The sequence below is a fragment of the Rhinoraja longicauda genome, chromosome 10, assembly GCF_053455715.1.
Source record: "Rhinoraja longicauda isolate Sanriku21f chromosome 10, sRhiLon1.1, whole genome shotgun sequence".
NCBI lineage: Eukaryota > Metazoa > Chordata > Chondrichthyes > Rajiformes > Arhynchobatidae > Rhinoraja > Rhinoraja longicauda.
Window position 1 is genome coordinate 31,488,538 of NC_135962.1, and position 22,518 is coordinate 31,511,055.

The window sequence follows — 22,518 nt, forward strand, 5'->3', positions numbered from 1 at the left end:
TAGTAATAATGCCCCAGACTTTGAAAGTTAAACTCCATTTTGTAACCTTGGGTTTAGTACTTTCCAAAAAAGGACAAGGGCCTCAGGTGCATATGAACAGCAAGTACTCCCAAGTCACACACTATTTTGCCATGAAAATAGATTGTGTCATCACTGGGTATAAATTCCAGGTCCTCCTTTCCCAACATCACAGTGGGAATAGCTTCAGAAAAGTTGCAGTGTTATGGCAGGAATTCACCATCCCTTTTCAAGGCCAGTTAGAGATGGATGATAATTGCCTTGCTTGCAATGCCCAGATTGCAACAAAAAAAAAAGATATGTATATATATCTCAACTATCTCACTTGAGAGGTGTTCTTTCCAAGTTTACCACCTCAAACTATTAAACAGGATGTTCAAGTACTAAATAAATGGGGATCGTGGACACAGATGCAACAATAGCATTCACAAGGGAGCCGGAGAAGTACCTAGGGTAAAAAAACAACTATAGGATGGGCTGTAAATATTTTACCTAAATGGCCTCTTGTGGTTAAACTGGCATCTCTGGGATTGAGTGTTTTGAACCAGCACTCATCTGGGCAGTGGGGAATGTCTTGTAGATAGATTTGGTTATCAAAAGAAAGTTTGAGAAAGTCAAAGGACGGGTCAATCAATGCCAAATAACCAATGGTCTCTGGCAAAATATGGTATGTTTGTGCTGGCCCTGTTAGTGGTCAATAGTAACTCCCCACCTAAAATATTGATGGAGTGACAATCAGTGATGAAAATGGACAAAGTGTTGGGAGGAGGTGGCAGGTTCTCTTGACAATACCTAGCACCAATGTGACAGAAATGTTCCTTTCTACTTACCAGTTAACAAATAACAATGGGTTGGTTATGGAACAGGCAGGCATAGATTATCACCATTGTGAATAGAATTGAAAATCTACAATCAATAATTGTACCATTTGAATGGAACAAAGGTCATTTACAGAGCAATGGATTATTGGCCAAAAGTCCTATATCCAAATCAAGCTGACATAATCACAATTATCTTTCCTCTGTGTAAGGTACAACTCTAATCGTTGACAATTTTTCCCATGACTTGTATTGATTGCTTGCTAACAATGTCATCTCTAGAATTGAGCTCTTTTGTCTACATTGAAACCAATGCCTAACTCCTGTAGAACCCAGCTGACAGTGGCACAGCTGGTAGAGCTACTGGCTTAGTGTCAAAAACCCAGGTTCGATACTGTCCTTGGGTGCTGTCTCTGTCGAGTTTGCACATTCTCCCTGTGAATGCATGGGTTCCCACATCACAAAGGTGTACGGTTTTGTAGGTTAATTAGTCACTTTCAACTGCCCCGAATGTGTAGGGATGAGAAAGTGGAGTAACATAAAACTAGTGTGAATGGTGATCAATGGTCGGCATGGTCTCAGCAGTATTAAAAAAAATACAAGACCATAATATCTGCAGCCAAATGGCCTTAGAAGAACATAAATCGAGCATCTGTGTGCAAGCCAAAGATGAGCAAGTGTTGCCCATCAGTACTGTTGACTTCATCCTCTGTAGATTTACTGTTGCCTGAGAGTAAACTAGCATGATTGGATTGGTGGGAGGGATTTCTACTTTTGGTAGACAGCATGCTGGAGCAATTTTCCACATTCTCAGGTGGATACAGGCACTGTAGCTGTCCTGAAGCAGCTTTTAAATTGCCCACCATCTTTCACAATTGGATGTGCAAAACAGCAATTGCTTTAATCTGATTCATGATCATATCATGGTTATAGAATGTTTTTTTCAATAGAAATGATCAGATTGATTGATTGAAAGATACAGCATAGAATCATGCCCTTCGGCCCACCTACGCTGACCATCGATCACTCTTTCCCAAAAGTCCTATGTTATTCCACTTCTGCATCTACTCCTTACACATTAGGGACAATTTACAGAGGCCAAATAACCTACAAACCCACTTGTGTTTGGGATATAGGAGGAAACCAGAGCACTTGGAGGAAACCTATGCGCTCACAGGGAGAACGTAGACTCCACACTAGCCGCACCCGAGGTCAAGATCAAACCTGGGTCTCTGGCACTGGAGGTGCGCAGCTCTACCAGCTGTGCCACCCGTTACAGCTCTATTGCTGCAGAATGCTATAGATATGCCCATTTTTGAGCTGCTAGATCCATTCTGAAACTATTCCATTATCCAATGGAAGTCTAACAAAAACACCTCAACGTATCTTCAGTGTGACCACCTGTCATACACATACACATGACAGTTACAACTGTCATACACAGATGCAGCTGATGGGTAAGAGGTGAAGCAGGTTTTTGTTTAACCTCGTATTAGTTCTCCCACTATTTACTGAAGACCTGGCTTGGCTGTAAAGTTCTACAGGAGTTGGGCCAGTTTGATCCTTAATCATGCTACTGAACCACCTTTCGCACCAAGCATTGGTTCCTCAGCCAAAGCTGACCTCTCATAACACTGAGTGCTTCTAAGTGGTCCTCAATCATATCATCATATCATATCATATCATATATATACAGCCGGAAACAGGCCTTTTCGGCCCTCCAAGTCCGTGCCGCCCAGTGATCCCCGTACATTAACACTATCCTACACCCACTAGGGACAATTTTTTTAAATTTTTTTTTACATTTACCCAGCCAATTAACCTACATACCTGTACGTCTTTGGAGTGTGGGAGGAAACCGAAGATCTCGGAGTAAACCCACGCAGGTCACGGGGAGAACGTACAAACTCCTTACAGTGCAGCATATGGAGAAAAAAATGATTCCTCAGCTGAGAGGGGCCAGAAGGTAGTGACCAACAAGAAAGTCAAAACCCATCTTTGACTTAATGCCACAAGGCATTTGGGGGTCCAGTGTTAATATTGGGAACTTGATAGAGTGGAAATAGGCCCTTTGGTCCACCACGTCCACACCGACCAGTGACCACCCCTTACACGAACACTATCCTGCACACTGGTGACAACTTTCACAACATACCGAAGCCCATTAACCTACAAACCTGTATGTTTTTAGGCTGTGGGAAGAAAACGAAGGACCTGGAGAAAATCCACGCAGTCACATGGGGAACTCCGTAAAGACAGCACGTGCAGCCAGGATGGAACCTGGGTCTCTGGCGCTGTAAGGCAGCAACTCTATTGCTGAGCCACAGTGTTGCCCATTGACGTCCTATCATCCGTGTTTACCATCCGTGGCCTCTTTTGGGAGATCCGTCATATAGGTGGGGTAGAGCAAACCCATGAATGTGGAATATTAACTGACCCACATTTATAATATTTAGCATCAGATCTGACCACAAGAAATTTGATCCAAGGATATTACCAGTAATATCTTCTCTTTCTGCTGGAAATAGTTAAAAATATTCCAGCAAGGTACAAGTTGGCCAATTTTCCTGGATTCCTGTAACAGATTAACTTGATTCAACCTGAAACATTAACTCTTTCCCGATACTTCTGCATTTTTCCAGAATGTTCTTATATTTTTATGCCAGATTTCCAGCATCTGTAGTATTTTTCTTTTTCACTATTGATATGCACATCAGATTAACTTAAAATCTTTATTGGATACCTCTTGACAACTCGCATCGGAAAGATGCCCCAAGATCCTTGGTAACACATGCAAGTTTTAAAGGAAGATCCTGAAGGAGGAGAGGTGGGCAAAACTGGGGAGAGAATTTGGGGGTTTTAAGGCAAGTTAGCAATGAAAGAGCTGCCAAGAGTATGGAAAAGAAAAGGCTGACAACAAACTCAAACTGGCAAAGCGGAGACACAAGGAACTGTAGATGTGGGTTTACAAAAAAACAAACATTTTAATTAGGTAATAAATGCCTTTCAATGTAAAAGCCAAGTTATGCTGAAGTAATACAAGACAGTGTAGGCCCTCCGAATTGATTTCATTTCTGGACACCCCATTGGAAGAAATGTACACCAGAAACCGGCAAGGATTCATAGAGTTTGCTGGAGTAACCCCGCTTCCCATTCTGATCTTTCTGTCCTGTACCTCCTCCAATGCCAGAGTGAGACCGCACAGAAACTGGAGGAACAATACCTCTTTTCCATTGGGTAGGTTACAAACCAACGGTCTGTACATTAAATTCTCCGATTTTAGTACCACCCCCCCACCTTCTTTCCCCCTTCTTCCCTGCGTCCCACCCAGGTGTGCATCCATTTCTCCCAGAACCTTGCCCCTCCCTCCCCTTCCCCCAAATTGCATTCCACCCATATCTCTTCCTCTGGCTTCATATTTCTTTCTACTTATCTGACACCCCTTTGTCCCCTTTTCATTTATAGCCTTTTTCGACCCATCTGCAATCAAACCTCCCCTCACTGGAACCACTTACCAGGCTTTGACCCTTTTCCAACTTTCTCCCCAGACAACAATCAGTCTGAAGAAGGGTCCCGGCCCAAAATGTCGCATATCCATGTTCTCCAGAAACGCTGCCTGACCCATTGAGTCATTCCAGCACTTTGTGGCTTTTTGTCAAACGTGCAAAAGAGTTTGGGGAGATTATTGTATGGAAGGCGACGATAAAAGACTAAAACAAAAGGACTTGGAAACAAAAATTAGAATTATACAGGTCTCAATATGATGCAGTGAGTAGATATGGTTTAGTGGGAGAAAAGGTTTAAGCATTTTCATGAAACGGAAGGTATTTATTTCACAAAATGCTGGAGTAACTCAGGTCAGGCAGCATCTCAGGAGAGAAGAAATGGGTGAGGTTTCAGATCGAGACCCTTCTTCAGACTGAAGAAGGGTCTCGACCCGAAACGTCACCCATTCCTTCTCTCCTGAGATGCTGCTTGACCTGCTGAGTTATTCCAGCATTTTGTGAAATAAATACCTTCGATTTGTACCAGCATCTGCAGTTATTTTCTTACACTTCATGAAACTGAAACTTCCTGTTATACTTCGGTCATTATGGTTATGACTTCGGTCATTATATTAAATCTTTGACGTAAAAAACATTTGAACAGATATATGGCTAGGAGAGGTTTCAAGGGCCATGGACAAAATGCAGGCAAGTGGGACTCAACCTGAATGCTAACTTGGTTGGCATGCACAAGATGGGCCAAAGAACCAGTTTCCATGTTGTGCAACTCTATGACTCTATGGATCCTTTGCCGGTTTCTGGTGTACATTTCTTCCAATGGGGTGTCCAGAACTGAAATCAATTTAGTAGCCTACACTGTCTTGTATTACATCAGCGTAACTTGACTTTTATATTGAAAGGCATTAGTCACCTAATTAAAATGTAATTTATTTAAACATTTTGTCACATTTTAGGGTATGGGTATCACTGGCAATGCCAGCCTTTATTACCCATGAACAGATGGTGCACTTACCTCCTGAAACTATGAAGTTCCATGACAAGTAACACATTTCATTTAATTTCTCAGGTGAAATTACGATTAGCACATCATAAAACACGGCACAACACAAGAACAGGCATTTGCAGCCACCAATGAAATCTCATGTACATATGCTGGTTGCTTACATCCGAGGATTAACTCAATTTATTTTGCTTTTCTACACTACTTTTCACATCTTGTGCAAGTAAACACTTTCATTATGCATTGCCATAAGACATAGGAGCAGAATTAGACCATTAAGCCCATTGAATCAGGTCTGCCATTCAATAATGGCTGATCTATCTTTCCCTCTCAACCCCATTCTCCTGCCTACTCACAGTAGCCTTTGACACCCTTACTAATCAATAATCTATCAATCTCTGCTTTAAAAATACCTAATGACTTGGCCTCCACAGCAGTCTATGACAATGGTTTCCACCGTCTGGCCAAATAAATTCCTCCTCATCTCCATTCTGAAGGTACATCCTTTTATTCTAAGGCTGTGCTCTCTGGTTCTGGACCCTCCATTACTGGAAACATCCTTTCCACGTCCACTCTATCTCGGCCTTACATTATCCAGTAGGTTTCAATGAGATCCCCCTCATCCTTCTAAACTCTAGCGAGTTTCAGTCAATTGGACAAATCGATGCACATACTTACTTTCCAGGGACGGATGAGGTGGCAAACCAAATGCTCGTAATGGGAAACGTTCTAGAGGACCATAGATTCCACCACGTGGAGGTAGTGGAAGTCCCCTTAATGGAACATGACCTCTTAGATCAACATGTAAAGAGGGAACTTGGTTCAGATAGGCAGGTCCAAAACCAGGTCTAATTCCAAGTTCAGCTTCCATCGGAAGAGATGGGTTTAGCAATGCATTTATTGCGTCCTGCAGGAAAGACGGTACATTTGTTTATGCTCCAATAATAAATCATGCAATCAAATCAAAACATTCCAGTGACCCAGAAGCTCATTGGGATCCTGTATTTTTGCAAATGAAATTATTGCTTTCACAGTATTTTAAGGCAAGAAGTTACGTGGAAGCAAGGCAAGAGATTAGTTATGACATACCGAATACACTTACTTGGTCTTGGGCTTGACTTTCTGAAGCAGAATTTGAAGATTGCATGCTGTTTTCCTGTTTGGGGCGTCCATCTGCACAAATCAAAGCTGGGGAGAGGTGAAAATTAATTATAAATCTGTCATAGATAATTTAAAATGAAGTTATAGCTTTGTTAATACTCTATATATTTTGTATTTCTCCTCTGCAATGTTTGAGGTTATAAACACCACATATTTTTAATATAATTGAAGAGTTAAGCAGAATACAGTACTACAGTATTATCAATTTATAAACAATCATTGGTGCGAAAATAAACATTTAAGCTCTGAATAGACAATAGGTGCAGGAGTAGGCCATTCGGCCCTTCGAGCCAGCACCACCTTCAATGTGATCATGGCTGATCATTCTCAATCAGTACCCCATTCCTGCCTTCTCCCCATACCCCCTGACTCCGCTATTCTTAAGACCTCTATCTAGCTCTCTCTTGAATGCATTCAGAGAATTGGCCTCCACTGCCTTTGGCCTCCACTGAGGCAGAGAATTCCACAGATTTACAACTCTCTGACTGAAAAGGTTTTTCCTCATCTCCGTTCTAAATGGCCTACCCCTTATTCTTAAACTGTGGCCCCTGGTTCTGGACTCCCCCAACATTGGGAACATGTTTCCTGCCTCTAACGTGTCCAACCCCTTAATAATCTTATATGTTTATAAGATATAAACAAGAAGCCAAGTTATAAACAGTGATTGAAATCAATGTTTTAACATTGAATAGTAGATAGCTGGTTAGATAATAATTATCATCTCAGGAGACAGGTACATGAACAAGAAAGTTTGACTACAATTTGATACAGCCTTGATGAGTGCACATCTGGAGTATTATCTCCCAACTGGGTCTCATTACACGAGAAAGGTAGGTACTTGTTATAGTCTGAGATGTGGAGACTGTAGTACGAGGAATGATTGCAATGATAAAGACCATATTCACTGATGTTTAGAAAAATGAGAGAACTAATTTTTGCTCAAAATACTGATAGGGTCTGATAGCTTGGATGCAAAAAGGATGGGAATGTGGGGTGGGGTAACTTGTGAGAAGCAGGGATCAGGAGTCTCAGTATATGTGGCATGGCACTAGGATTGAGATGAGAAATTTCTTCATTCAGTGGAAACCTCTAGCACAAAATGTTATGGAGGCCATGTTGCTGCAAAAATTTAAAAGATGGGCTGGTTTTAGACACAAAGGGAAGAATACGAAGCTCACACAGTAACGGCCATGATCATACTGAATGATTCTAAGAATCAAATGGTCTATCCTGTTTTCTCTGCACATTTTGAAAATGTGAGAATCTTGTTAGTTTTCCCCATATTTTTTTTGCTAAAATGATTGTGGACATGGAGTTAGTTATAGGCTATTCTATTGTATATTTAGAGCAGGTAACAGCATTGTGAAAAGCATACAAAGTACATCATCAAATGTTTCCTTAAAATCTTAATTTACTTAAAGTATTTGCAAGATTATCAGTATTTAATATTTAAAATTATGTTTACAATTGTACAAGTTTACAATTATTTATTCAAGTAAACTCATTCACATAACCTAAACACCCACTCAATCGGTAAGTTGTACGGTGGAATATTTCATAGGGTTTCTTTCATACCTGGCGGCGTTCTGAACAGCTTCCGATCTCTTTCCCATACAGGAGACAGTGAACCACTATCTGACCGTGGGCCGTGCTGATCAGACAATCGGTCGGATACTGAATCTGTAGATTCATTCGCAGTGTGATCCAGCTGAACTGATGGGCCTCTCACTATGGACACATGATGCACCAAGGTTTAGATTTATTATTGTCACGTGCACTGAAAAGCTTTGTTGTGCATGCTATCCAATCACATCAGCTAATACTGTACATAAAAACAATCAACTCAAACTCAAGTAGAATAGGTAGAGCAAAGAGGAAGAAATATGCAGAATATAGTTCTCAGTATTGTAGCATAACAGTTCCAGAGATAAAGTTTAATGTCTGTAATGGGGTAGAGCTAGACAGTACCCGAGCTCATGGAAGGTCCGTTCAGAAAACTGTTAATGAAGGGGAAGAAGCTGTTCCTGGGTCTGGTGGTGCACACTTTCAAGCTTATACCATTTCAAGATATACACACTTTCAAGATATACCATTTTGGATACTGTTGGGGGAGATGGCTCATCAGGGGAAGGCAGCAGCAGCCAAGTTCATGGCACCGTGGGTGGCTCTGCGGCAAAGGAGGGGAGGAAAAAGAGTGGAAGGGCTATAGTGATAGGGGATTCGATTGTAAGGGGAATAGATAGGCGTTTCTGCGGTCGCAAACGAGACTCCAGGATGGTATGTTGCCTCCCTGGTGCAAGGGTCAGGGATGTCTCAGAGCGGCTGCAGAACATTCTGAAGGGGGAGGGTGAACAGCCAGTTGTCGTGGTGCACATTGGCACCAATGATATAGGTACAAAACGGGATGAGGTCCTACAAGGTGAATTTAGGGAGCTAGGAGATAAACTTAAAAGTAGGACCTCAAAGGTAATAATCTCTGGATTACTACCAGTACCACGTGCTAGTCAGAGTAGAAATAGGAGGATATTACAGATGAATACGTGGCTTGAAAAATGGTGCAAGGGGGAGGGATTCAAATTTCTAGGACATTGGAACCAGTTCTGGGGGAGGTGGGACCAGTACAAACAGGACGGTCTGCACCTGGGCTGGAATGGAACCAATGTCCTTGGGGGAGTGTTTGCTAGTGCTGTCGGGGAGGATTTAAACTAATATGGCAGCGGGATGGGAACAAGAGCAGAGAGACAGAGGGGTATAAAGTGAGGGTAGAAACAATAGGTAGCAAGGTGAAAAGTAAAAGTGGCAGGCAGACAAATCCAGGGCAAAAATCAAAAAGGACCACTTTGCAACATAATTATATAAGGGGCAAGAGTGTTATAAAAACAAGCCTGAAGGCTTTGTGTCTCAATGCAAGGAGTATTCGGAATAAGGTGGATTAATTAAATGTGGAGATTGTTGTTAATGATTATGATGTAGTTGGGATTACGGAGACGTGGCTCCAGGGTGACCAGGGCTGGGAGCTCAACATCCAGGGATATTCTATATTCAGGCGGGATAGACAGAAAGGAAAAGGAGGTGGGGTAGCGTTGCTGGTTAGACAGGAGATTAACGCAATGGAAAGGAAGGACATTAGCTCGGAGGATGTGGAATCGATATGGGTAGAGCTGCGAAACACTAAGGGGCAGAAAACGCTAGTGGGAGTTGTGTACAGGCCACCTAACAGCAGTAGTGAGGTTAGGGATGGCATCAAGCAGGAAATTAGAAATGCATGCACCAAAGGTGCAGCAGTTATAATGGGTGACTTCAATCTACATATAGATTGGGTGAACCAAATTGGCAGGGGTGCTGAGGAAGAGGATTTCTTGGAATGTTTGCGAGATGGTTTTCTAAACCAACATGTCGAGGAACCAACGAGAGAGCAGGCCATTCTAGACTGGGTATTGAGTAATGAGGAAGGGTTAGTTAGCAGTCTTGTTGTGCGAGGCCCCTTGGGCAAGAGTGATCATAATATGGTGGAGTTCTTCATTAGGATGGAGAGTGACAAAGTCAATACAGAAACAAGTGTTCTGAACTTAAAGAAAGGTAACTTTGAGGGTATGAGGCGTGAATTGTCCAAGATAGACTGGCAATAGATGCTGAAAGGGTTGACGGTGGACATGCAATGGAAGGCATTTAAAGGTCGCATGGATGAACTACAACAAGTGTTCATCCCAGTTTGGCAAAAGAACAAACCAGGAAAGGTAGCGCATCCGTGGCTAACAAGGGAAATCAAGGATAGTATTAAAACAAAAGATGAAGCATACAGATTAGCCAGAAAAAGTAGCATACCAGAGGACTGGGAGAAATTCAGAGTCCAGCAGAGGAGGACAAAGGGCTTAATTAGGAAAGGGAAAATAGATTATGAGGGAAAACTGGCAAGGAACATAAAAACTGACTGCAAAAGCTTTTATAGATATGTGAAGAGAAAAAGATTAGTTAAGACAAATGTAGGTCCCTTGCAGTCGGAAACAGGTGAATTGATCATAGGGAACAAGGAGATGGCAGACCAATTGAACAAATACTTTGGTTCTGTCTTCACTAAGGAAGACATAAACCGTCTGCCGGAAATAGCGGGGGACCGGGGGTCTAATGAGATGGAGGAACTGAGGGAAATCCAGGTTAGTCGGGAAGTGGTGTTAGGTAAATTAAATGGATTAAAGGCAGATAAATCCCCAGGGCCAGATAGGCTGCATCCCAGAGTGCTTAAGGAAGTAGCCTCAGAAATAATGGATGGATTAATGATAATTTTTCAAAACTCCTTAGATTCTGGAGTAGTTCCTGAGGACTGGAGGGTAGCTAATGTAACCCCACTTTATAAAAAGGGAGGGAGAGAGAAAATGGGGAATTATAGACCAGTTAGCCTAACATCGGTAGTGGGGAAAATGCTAGTCAGTTATTAAAGATGTGATAGCATCACATTTGGAAAGTGGTGAAATCATCGGACAAAGTCAGCATGGATTTACAAAAGGCAAATCATGTCTGACGAATCATATAGAATTTTTCGAGGATGTTACTAGTAGAGTGGATAAGGGAGAACCAGTCGATGTGTTATATCTGGACTTTCAGAAGGCCTTCGACAAGGTCCCACATAGGAGATTGGTGTACAAATTTAAAGCACACGGTATTAAGGGTTCAGTGTTGAGGTGGATAGAAAATTGGTTGGCGGACAGGAAGCAAAGAGTAGGAATAAACGGGTCCTTTTCGGAATGGCAGGCAGTGACTAGTGGGGTACCACAAGGCTCAGTGCTGGGACCCCAGTTATTTACAGTGTATATTAATGATTTGGACGAGGGAATTGAATGCAACATCTCTAAGTTTGCGGATGACACGAAGCTGGGTGGCGGTGTTAGATGCGAGGAGGATGCTAGGAGGCTGCAGAGTGACTTGGATAGATTAGGCAAGTGGCAGATGCAATATAATGTGGATAAATGTGAGGTTATCCACTTTGGCGGCAAGAACAGGAAAGCAGAGTATTACCTGAATGGTGAACGATTAGGAGAAGGGGAGATGCAACGTGACCTGAGTGTCATGGTGCACCAGTCATTGAAAGCAAGCGTGCAGGTGCAGCAGGCAGTGAAGAAAGCGAATGGTATGTTGGCATTCATAGCAAGAGGATTTGAGTTTAGGAGCAGGGAGGTTCTACTGCAGTTATACAGGGCCTTGGTGAGACCGCACCTGGAGTATTGTGTGCAGTTTTGGGCTCCTAATCTGAGGAAAGACGTTCTTGCCTTAGAGGGAGTACAGAGAAGGTTCACTAGATTGATCCCTGGGATGGCGGGACTTTCATATGAAGAAAGACTGGATAGACTAGGCTTGTACTCGCTGGAATTTAGAAGACTGAGGGGGGATCTTATAGAAACATATAAAATTCTTAAGGGGTTGGAGAGGCTAGATGCGGGAAGATTGTTCCCGATGTTGGGGGAGTCCAGAACCAGGGGTCACAGCTTAAGGATAAGGGGGAAGTCTTTTAGGACCGAGATGAGAAAACATTTCTTCACACAGAGAGTGGTGAGTCTGTGGAATTCTCTGCCACAGAAGGTAGTTGAGGCCAGTTCATTGGCTATATTTAAGAGGGTGTTAGATGTGGCCCTTTTTGCTAAAGGGATCAGGGGGTATAGAGAGAAGGCAGGTACAGGTTACTGAGCTGGATGATCAGCCATGATCATATTGAATGGCGGTGCAGGCTCGCAGGGCCGAATGGCCTACTCCTGCACCTATTTTCTATGTTTCTCTATTTTCTGCCCAATGGGAGCAAGGAGGATGAATGACTGGGTTGCAAATGGCTTGAGAGACCAGCCTAGCCAATCTTTTCTCCTAACTAAAAATCCACACCTGGCAAGAGTTTTTCTTGTGATTTAAATGATGCATTTCACATATAGGGTGATGGGTATATGGAACAAACACCCCTGGCAGTTGAGGCAAGTACTATAACAACATTTAAAATATATTTAGATAGGTACATAGACAGGAAAAGGTTAGATGGATATGGGTCAAACATGGGCAAATAGGACTAGTGTAGACGAGGCACCTTCGTTAGCATGGGGAAGTTAGGCTGAAGAGTCTGTATCCTTGGTATATGACTCTATAACTGTTACTCTGACTGTGGCTTAGCTAGACTGTAATACATTTCCCACAGACTGTGATGCTAAATACTTTACTTTTAGAGTCTGGTTTCCCAGGAAACAAAGGCGAAAACCTTAATGGTCCATCTAGTAATGGAGGTGACAGAAAACCCATGGGATCAGCGCCAGGTCGACCCACTGGAGAAGGGCCATGTGGAGAACTTCCTCCTGCAATTATGAAGCAAAAATAAATAAATCACAAAACAGTTCTGATTTTTGAAAATCAAAAAAATCAAAACAACCTTGTAAATCTGGTAATAATCAATGCAAAGAACTGCTCGGGTCATTCTTAAATAATTGAAGTTTCAATAATACACAACTAAGGGAACTGTACCAACCAAACCCCATGCTAATGCTCTTAGATGCGTGGACATTTATTGTGTTACACTTGCAAGGCCAGAAAGGGCCAAAAAGGACTGGAGTACCTCTGTATGGTGGGACAAATGTTGAAGCACTTAACCCAGGCCTTCCAGATACGTCAATTACAAGGGGATCCTTCAAAACAATATCCATCTTGAATTCAGCTTCAGTTATCCTGTAACGGTAATACATGCTCTGTTACCCAAAATGATCCTATTCTGCTGGAAAGCTAATTCCTCCCTGATTTACAAGGGGGGATGGGGGGGGGAAGGTGAATTCAAATGTATTCTCATGATTTTGCATACATTAAAGGAGGCGATCGATCACCAGTTGCTGGAAAATCGGTGGTGGACCTGTACCTTGTTTTATACTCTAGAATTGTCAGGTGGGTAAGTAGTAAAAACTATTTACAAGTGTCAGTAGTATGCGGTTATAATGATCAGAAAAGACAGGGCACAGTTCTTTTCCCTAATACATGAATAGAGGTTTTTAAGATGGCAAAGCTTGATGGTGTAGAGAAGATTTTAAAAAAACTTTTGGAAGAGTCCATAACTATTAACATTTATTAACTAGAAATTCTTTTATTTATGTTACTAATAAATTCAATAAAGAAATAAAAACATTTTTCTCAAGGAATGATTACAAAGTGGAATTTGTAATGGAAGCGAACAATGTAAATGTATTTGAAAGAAAACTGAGTACATGGAAAAGAGGGGAATGCGTCTGCTGGAGAAAGAGAAAACATTGTGTGAAGCACTGACTAACTGGGTCTAATGGCATGTGTCTGTGTATAAATATAAATTTTGGAGTGCTCCCTACCAAGCTTTTCTCTTGTACTTTTCGCAATTGTTACTTGAAAGGAACTTCAAATCATGAAGTTCCCTTTAAACAGAATCTACCTTGCAAGCCTATTCCAACAATTTGGCAGACATATTTTGTGCAGCAAAAGTTTATTTGGCAGCATCGTATTTAAAGATTTCCATCAGCTGCCGATTAGCAATAAAAAATACAATGTTACCACAGGCAGGAAAAATATCAAGAATGCACCAAGTCTGCAACAAAACTGAAAAGGATTAGAAAACAAGCACGATCCTTCAATATTTAGTGTATTAAGAAGATTTTTTGACCAAATGCAGGCTGCAAACAAGAGTGATGCTTTTTCCTTCAAAAGTTTAACTTTCATGTACTTTACAAAGTATTAACATATTTACAGGTTAGTAATATGACTGGTGGAATTGATTCTATGGAAAAAAATTAATACACTTTCCTTCATCCTACCAAATATCTGGAAGATATTTGTACGTGGATGTGCACTTGAAGAGCTATAATCTACAGGGCTACCATGGGAAGAGACAATTAGTTTAGGGTAGCATTTTGGAACTACATACATACCCTCCCCACCTCCTCTCCCCCCCCCTCCCTCCTCCCACCTCCTCCCCATCTTAAATGTTCTATAACAGGTATAACAGGTATAACAGAGCTTTATTTGTCGTTCGGTACCGAAGTACCGAACGAAACTACATAGCAGTCATAGAAAAAAAAAAGAACACAAGACACATAACCCCAACACAAACGTCCATCACAGTGACTCCAAACACCCCCTCACTGTGATGGAGGCAACAAAACTTCCCCTCTCTTCCCCACGCCCACGGACAGACAGCTCGTCCCCGACCGACCCGCACAGTCCCCGCACCGGGCGCTGAAACGTCTCGCGGCCGAACCGGGCGATGAAAGGCCCGCGACCAAGCCTTGCGCAGCTAAGTCCCGCAGCCGAGCCGCACCAGCGGTGAAAAGTCCCGCAGCCGAGCCGCACCGGGCGGTGTTAAGTCCCGCAGCCGAGCCGCATCAGCGGTGAAAAGTCCCGCAGCCGAGCCGCGCCGGGCGGTGTTAAGTCCCGCAGCCGAGTTGCACCGGGCGGTGTTAAGCCCCGCAGCCGAGCTGCACCGGGCGATGTAAAGTCCCGCAGCCGAGTTGCACCGGGCGGTGTTAAGCCCCGCAGCCGAGCTGCACCGGGCGATGTAAGTCCAGCGGCCAAGCCGCACCGGGATGTAAAGTCCAGCGGCCGAGCCGCACCGGGGGATGTTAGGCCCCGCAGCCGAGCCGCACCCCGCGCCGTGAGGAAGAGAAAAGTTCCCCACACCCACCCACCCACACCCACCCCCCACACACCACCACCCCCTCCCACACATACACAACCAAAAAAATATATATAAAAATCATCCCAACACCGACACTCAACAAAAAAAAGACGGACAGACTGCTAGTCAGCCGCTGCCGTTAGGCGCCGCCATAGATTCTATAGATGCATTGTCTCTTGTTAGATTCACAGTCTCTTGTCCAGAGGACATAGATTTAAGGTGAAGGAGAACTGATTTAATAGGAATCTGAGGGGTAACTTTTTTTGCACAAAGATTGGTGGATGTTTGGAACAAGCTGCCAGAGGAGGTAGTTCAGGCTGGGACTATCCCAACATTTAAGAAGCAGTTAGATAGGTACATGGATAGGAGAGGTTTGGAGGAATTTGGACCAATGCTGGCAGGTGGGAGTAGTGTAGCTGGGATATGTTGGCCATTATGGGCAAGTTGGGCCAAAGGACCTCTTTCCACACCGAATCACTCTATACTTAATTAATTATCGTTGATTTAAATATAGCTATTAAATTACTGAAAATTCCCCTCATAAATATGTATAGTGTTATCGAGCCATACAGCAAGGAAACTGGCCCTGGTATAAATTATCCATGCCAACTAACATGCCCCAAGCTAGTCCTATTTTCCCATACTTGACCAACATTGGTGAGAAGGCTTTTGGCGTGCTGGCCATTATCGGTCCCGCACCCTCCCCTGTGCTCCACCCATTTGCACCCATTTGTCCCCTCCTCTCACATTTCTTCCTCTGGCTTCGAATTTGCAACTCTTCAAGCAGTCTTTCTCAGACCTTCTGTTTAGTTTAGTTCTGCTTTAATCTCTGGCTTTTGTTCCAGAGGTTAAAATTCAAAAAAATATTGATATGCATTTTGTTTACAAACAAAACCACTAAGTACTTATCAACCCTTCCATCAACTTTTGTAAAACAGCATATCTGAACATATTGTAGAACCAAGGAACTGCAAATCCTGGTTTACAAAAAAAAGACAGTGTTGAGTAACTCAGTGTTTCTGTAGAAGGGTCCTAATGCAAAATGTCACCCATCCATGTTCTCCAGAGTTGCTACCTGACCTGCTGATTACGCCAGCACTTTGTGTCTTTTTTTAAACCTTAACATATTTATTGATTAAAAAAACTTTTCATATTGCTGGAATGTCAAAACACTTAGGGATTTTCTTTTATACTTTAATATTCAAAAAAGTTGTTACTGAATTCAAAAGCAATAAGGAGATCATTTGGAAATAGCTGGAAACTTACTTTTGTCGAAAGTGAATATTCTCTCTTTTAATATTGCCAATTTCCCGTTCAGCTTCACGAGCCGAGAGCTGCAATTGGAAATATTTAGCACATAAGTTGCAATGATAAACCTCTGATGATTGATGCTGCAATTCATTGATGGTACATTCCCAGAATTAGTTTAGCAGCATGTACAGTGGTTGTTTTGTTTTGGCTGATTCTGTTTTCACAGTGAGCAATGACTTCCTATTTTCATTAAGTAATGCCAGGTTTTTTTCAGTGTTGAAGACACCGAGTGACAATAGACAATAGATGCAGGAGTAGGCCATTCGGCCCTTCGAGCCAGCACCACCATTCAATGTGATCATGGCTGATCATTCTCAATCAGTAGCCAGTTCCTGCCTTCTCCCCATACCCCCTGACTCCGCTATCTTTAAGAGCTCTATCTAGCTCTCTCTTGAAAGCATCCAGAGAATTGGCCTCCACTGCCTTCTGAGGCAGAGAATTCCACAGATTTACAACTCTCGGACTGAAAATGTTTTTCCTCATCTCCGTTCTCAATGGTGTACCCCTTACTCTTAAACTGTGGCCCCTGGTTCTGGACTCCCCCAACATTGGGAACATGTTTCCTGCCTCTAACGTGTCCAATCCCTTAATAATCTTATATGTTTCAATAAGATCCCCTCTCATCCTTCTAAATTCCATTGTATACAAGCCTAGTCGCTCCAGTCTTTCAACATACGACAGTCCCGCCATTCTGGGAATTAACCTAATGAATCTACGCTGCATGCCCTCAATAGCAAGAATATCCTTCCTCAAATTTGGAGACCAAAACTACACACAGTTCTCTAGGTGCGGTCTCACTAGGGCCCTGCACAAATGCAGAAGGACCTCTTTGCTCCTATACTCAACTCCTCTTGTTATGAAGGCCTTCACTCCATTGGCTTTCTTCACTGCCTGCTGTACCTGCATGCTTCCATTCAGTGACTGATACTCTGCACTTGCACCAGGGGTTGACCATTTTCTTAATACGAATACATTGACTTAATGAACAGTTTGATAAACTTAAGCTTTTGTATGCGTAATCACACACTTGCACAGATTCATGCCTTCTGAAACATTCCTGGTAAGCCACTGACTAAGCTGCGGTAGGATTTCAATTAAAAATTGAATATGAAATCGTGACTAAGCCGTTTACAACAGTCATGCATGGCATAAAGTTCTTTAAATGGATATAGAAATTTAAACGATCAACAATGCATTTCATGTCTGAAACTCACCCAATTATCATGTGCTTTTTTCTCATGGGATACAATCTATAAATGCAAATACAAAAAAAAAAAAATCGATTTAATTAAAATGTGTGCATATTTTCACGTAACAATGTAACTGTGGATATCACCTTACCCTCCTCCTAATCTTTAATTTAACCATTCTCATTTTGATTTGGGTAGAATGATGGGACTGAAGGCTGATAAATCCCCAGGGCCTGATGGTCTGCATCCCAGGGCACTTAAGGAGGTGGCGCTAGAAATTGTGGACGCATTGGTGATAATTTACATCAGTGGTGGGGAAGATGTTGGAGTCAATTATAAAAGACGAAATTGCGGAGCATTTGGATAGTAGCAACAGGATTGTTCCGAGTCAGCATGGATTTACGAAGGGGAAACCATGCTTGACTAATCTTCTGGAATTCTTTGAGGATGTAACTAGGAAAATTGACTGGGGAGAGCCGGTGGATGTGGTGTACCTCGACTTTCAGAAAGCCTTCGACAAGGTTCCAACTAGAAGATTAGTGGGCAAAATTAGAGCACATGGTATTGGTGGTAGGGTATTGACATGGATAGAAAATTGGTTGACAGACAGAAAGCAAAGAGTGGGGATAAATGGGTCCCTTTCAGAATGGCAGGCAGTAACTAGTGGGGTACCGCAAGGCTCAGTGCTGGGACCGCAGCTATTTACAATATACATTAATGACTTGGATGAAGGGATTAAAAGTACCATTAGCAAATTTGCAGATAATACAAAGCTGGGTGGTAGTGTGAACTGTGAGGAAGATGCTATGGGGTTGCAGGGTGACTTGGACAGGTTGTGTGAGTGGGCGGATGCATGGCACATGCAGTTTAATGTGGATAAGTGTGAGGTTATCCACTTTGGTGGTAAGAATAGGAAGGCAGAGTATTATCTGAATGGTGTCAAGTTAGGAAAAGGGGACGTACAACGAGATCTGGGTGTCCTAGTGCATCAGTCACTGAAAGGAAGCATGCAGGTACAGCAGGCAGTGAAAAAAATCAATGGAATGTTGGCCTTCATAACAAAAGGAGTTGAATATAGGAGCAAAGAGGTCCTTCTGCAGTTGTACAGGGCCCTAGTGAGACCGCACCTGGAGTACTATGTGCAGTTTTGGTCTCCAAATTTAAGGAAGGATATTCTTGCTATTGAGGGCGTGCAGTGTAGGTTTACTAGGTTAATTCCCGGAATGGCGGGACTGTCATATGTTGAAAGACTGGAGCGACTAGGCTTGTATACACTGGAATTTAGAAGGATGAGAGAGGATCTTATCGAAATGTATAAGATTATTAAGGGGTTTGACACGTTAGAGGCAGGAAACATGTTCCCAATGTTGGGGGAGTCCTGAACAAGGGGCCACAGTTTAAGAATAAGAGGTAGGCTATTTAGAACGGAGATGAGGAAAAACTTTTTCAGTCAGAGTTGTGAATCTGTGGAATTCTCTGCCTCAGAAGGCAGTGGAGGCCAATTCTCTGAATGCATTCAAGCGAGAGCTAGATAGAGCTCTCAAGGATAGCGGAGTCAGGGGGTATGGGGAGAAGGCAGGAACAGGGTACTGATTGAGAATGATCAGCCATGATCACATTGAATGGTGGTGCTGGCTCAAAGGGCCGAATGGCCTACTCCTGCACCTATTGTCTATTGATTTAAATTTCCTCCTTCACACAATCTGGGCATCGTAGGCAATGTTTATTGTTCTATCTTTTTATTGGGTGGCAATAAGTTCATCACATTTTGCTGGGTGTATAGTTACCAATAATGGATTAGTTCAGGAGGTCAATGTTTTTTCTTGAGTGCAAGACTTGAGTATATCAACTTCTTATTCCAACTGTATTGAATTATTTAACTGAATCAACTAATCTCCCCAGTTTATATTCTGTTTTTTAAAGTAATATCTTCCAATCATTAGCCTGGACTTAATCTGGTAACATAAGCATTTTGGAAAAAGGGAAAAAGAATGGAGCAATCTTTCAACGAATGGTGAACCACCCAAACTCACTGAGTGCCTGCTCTTGGGTTATGCTGTTTCCTCCAGCATGGTCCTGGCATGGCTTTCCACTGTGGGGGCCAGCTGATTTCCAGGATAGTTCAGGGTCTCTGAGTGCAAGTGGCCATCTCTGCCTCCACAATGGCTCTCACCTGCAACAGGGCCACTGACATTCACAAAATTCAAACCTCATTATAAATGGTTTATTTTTAAATGGTGGTGGCACAATGGCATAGCTGGTTGAGCTGCTGCCTCACTGCCAGGGACCCAGGTTCAATCCTGACCTCAGGTGCTGCCTGTGTGGAGTTTCCACGTTCTCTGTGACCGCGTGGGTTTCCTCCGGGTGTTCCGGTTTCCTCCCATATCCCAAATACAAGTGGGTTTATAGGCGAGTTGGCCTCTGTAAATTGATCCTATTGTTAAATCGCTATTGTTATATCACTAAATTGTGTAGCGAGTGGATGTAAAAGTGGGATAACATAGAACTTGGGTGAACAGGCAATCGGTGGTTGGCATAAACTCAGTGGGCTGAAGGGCCTGTTTCCATGATATTTTTCAGTCAATGAAAAATTATAAATGATGGGATAATTGCATAAAACAACTTTGGGATGGTTAATTGGTTTTATTTTAGTTTAGTTTAGATTTAGAGGTACAGTAAGGAAACAGGTCCTTCAGACCACCAAATCGAAGGAACAATTTTGATTTACGTACTTGATTTTTATATGACTGCATAGTTTTCATTAATTCCTCTTCAAGATCTTTAGCACGTTGCCTGCAAAGAAAACAAAAAACTAAATCTCAATTCAAAATGTACACAGTAAACCCTTGTTTTAAAGGACAGCTTTGTAACGGACTTTGGGTATAGCAGACGGATCCCTGACATGCACTACCTCCCCGATGGCTTAGCGCGCAGGCTTCTGAGGGCCCCCACCAGACTTGCAAGGTGCACCAGCAACCCTTCTTCACTCACCGCACAGTCCAGTTGACATGGCTGTTGTAGCAGTTCACGTTGTAGCCCCTGGGGACATCGCATTCTTCAGGCCGCTGCCACTGACAGGGCGTGCTCGGCCACCCTGGGGTTCCCTCCCCTCTCCCTCCCCTCTCACTCCCCTCCACTGCCACCTCCTCCTCCCCGAAGACATCAACATACTCCACCTTGGAAGTGGCAGCAGGTGAGAGGGAAGGGAGCCCCACGGTGACCGAGCGAGTCTGTCTTTGGCAGCGGCCTGTAGATAGACCTGACGGTAAGGATCTACAGCGTGAGCCACAATAGCCGTGTCAACTGGTGAAAAAAGGGCTCGGTGGTGCAGACCAACGCCATCGGCGCCTAGTTTTAAGGTGAAGCGACACAAAGTGCTGGAGTAACTCAGCAGAATGAATCAGTCTGAAGAAGGGTTCTGACATCACCTATCCATGTTCTCCAGGTGTGGAGCCTGACCTACTCTAGCACTTTGTGTGCTTTTGTGTATTAACCATCATCTAGTTCTTTGTTTCAACTACATACAATGATAATACCTTACTCGGCAATAACGGACAAGATCTCCCCCTCTGTATGGTCCATTATAATGAGGGTTCACTGTATTTTAATTATGAAATTGGCATCCAAAAGTTACCTATAAATAGTGAGTTCTTCAGTTGCTTGATTAATTCTTCCATCAACTTCAGACAGTTTCTCTTCTTTCTGCAAACGCTGATGCTCTTCCAGAGTTAGGTTTCTGCAGGCACCACATTCAGATTACAAAATAATTCCTCAACTAATTGGCATATCTTGTTAATAGAATTAGTCATACAGCGTGGAAACAGGGGGTTGAGGGGGAGCTTCGAATGTTTAACATATATAAAATTTATGTTCAACAATACTTAATCCCTCCTCAGTATTTTCTGCTGCAGCAGTTGTAATTAGTTGATGATTACAGGTTAAAAATGGACTCTAATTTTGTAAAATGAGTAACAAATCAATGATCACAACTGGATATTTGTGCTCTTTTCAAAACATGATTAATGTAAATAGTTGAGGAACAAACTGATTATTCTTATTTCCAATATTTTCCGTGGATGTTACATTATCACATCAACAGGAAACTGTTGAAGATAAGGCAATTCTAAAGACAATGCTTCCCTTATATTCTCCCGACTCACAGCCCCTCTGAGCTGATGATATGGAAAGCACTGGCTTTCAACTAACCCTGGCTCTGGCAGTGAAGCCGAGCTCTGAACTACCTCGTGCACTGTGTGGCTTAACAACCCAAAAACTGACTCAACCTCATTTTCAATGATTTTCATTTATTTCCTGCAGGATTTATTTTCATTCAAATTCTGCCTCAGTCCAAGCTGGTTACCTTTGAAGCTCCATTTCCTTCTCATGATACAATTCTGTCATGATTTTCAACTTCTGCTGAATGGTTTTGTATTCAGTCTTAAACTGAGATTTCACAGATTGCACTGAGGTATGTTCCAACTGAAGTTTTTCAATGCGCTCTGCCACATGAAAAGAAAACAAAATGCATTCATGAATTCATTGCAAAGAACAAAGTATTTGTCTTGAGAACATAGGAAAAAGAGCCATCAATTTGGCCCACTTCATTCAATGTCATGACTCTTTCAATCATGCCCTCAGCACCACTTCCCAATCTTCTCCTCGCATCCTGTGTGTCTGTTGTAGTTTAAAATGATTGCTGGCCTTGACCTAGAAGACATTTAAAGGCAGCTCCACATTTACCTCCACAGCCCTCTATGTTAACCAAGCTCAAAGATTTAAGATCTCCCGAGAAAAGAAATATCTCCTTATTTCTATCTTAAATAGACAATCCCTTATACATAGACAATAGGTACAGGAG

General features: G+C 42.6%; 1 protein-coding gene across 6 annotated transcripts in view; it reads right to left on the reverse strand.

Annotated features, from left to right (window-relative positions):
• Nucleotides 1-22,518, reverse strand: part of mia2 (MIA SH3 domain ER export factor 2) — a 56,828-nt gene that overhangs the window by 1,615 nt on the left and 32,695 nt on the right. For 4 of the 6 annotated variants that reach the window (XM_078406584.1, XM_078406581.1, XM_078406583.1 and 1 more), the window contains 10 exons: nt 22,021-22,159; nt 21,295-21,396; nt 20,393-20,453; nt 17,685-17,720; nt 16,426-16,493; nt 13,087-13,196; nt 12,698-12,829; nt 8,079-8,231; nt 6,445-6,530; nt 6,021-6,249 (listed from right to left, as the gene is read on the reverse strand). In XM_078406584.1, the coding sequence (XP_078262710.1) occupies nt 6,021-6,249; nt 6,445-6,530; nt 8,079-8,231; nt 12,698-12,829; nt 13,087-13,196; nt 16,426-16,493; nt 17,685-17,720; nt 20,393-20,453; nt 21,295-21,396; nt 22,021-22,159 (1,116 nt within the window). Of the gene's footprint in view, nt 1-4,351; nt 4,561-6,020; nt 6,250-6,444; nt 6,531-8,078; nt 8,232-12,697; nt 12,830-13,086; nt 13,197-16,425; nt 16,494-17,684; nt 17,721-20,392; nt 20,454-21,294; nt 21,397-22,020; nt 22,160-22,518 lie in introns of those variants that run through there. The other 2 variants (XR_013547738.1, XR_013547739.1) reach the window with 2 other exon arrangements.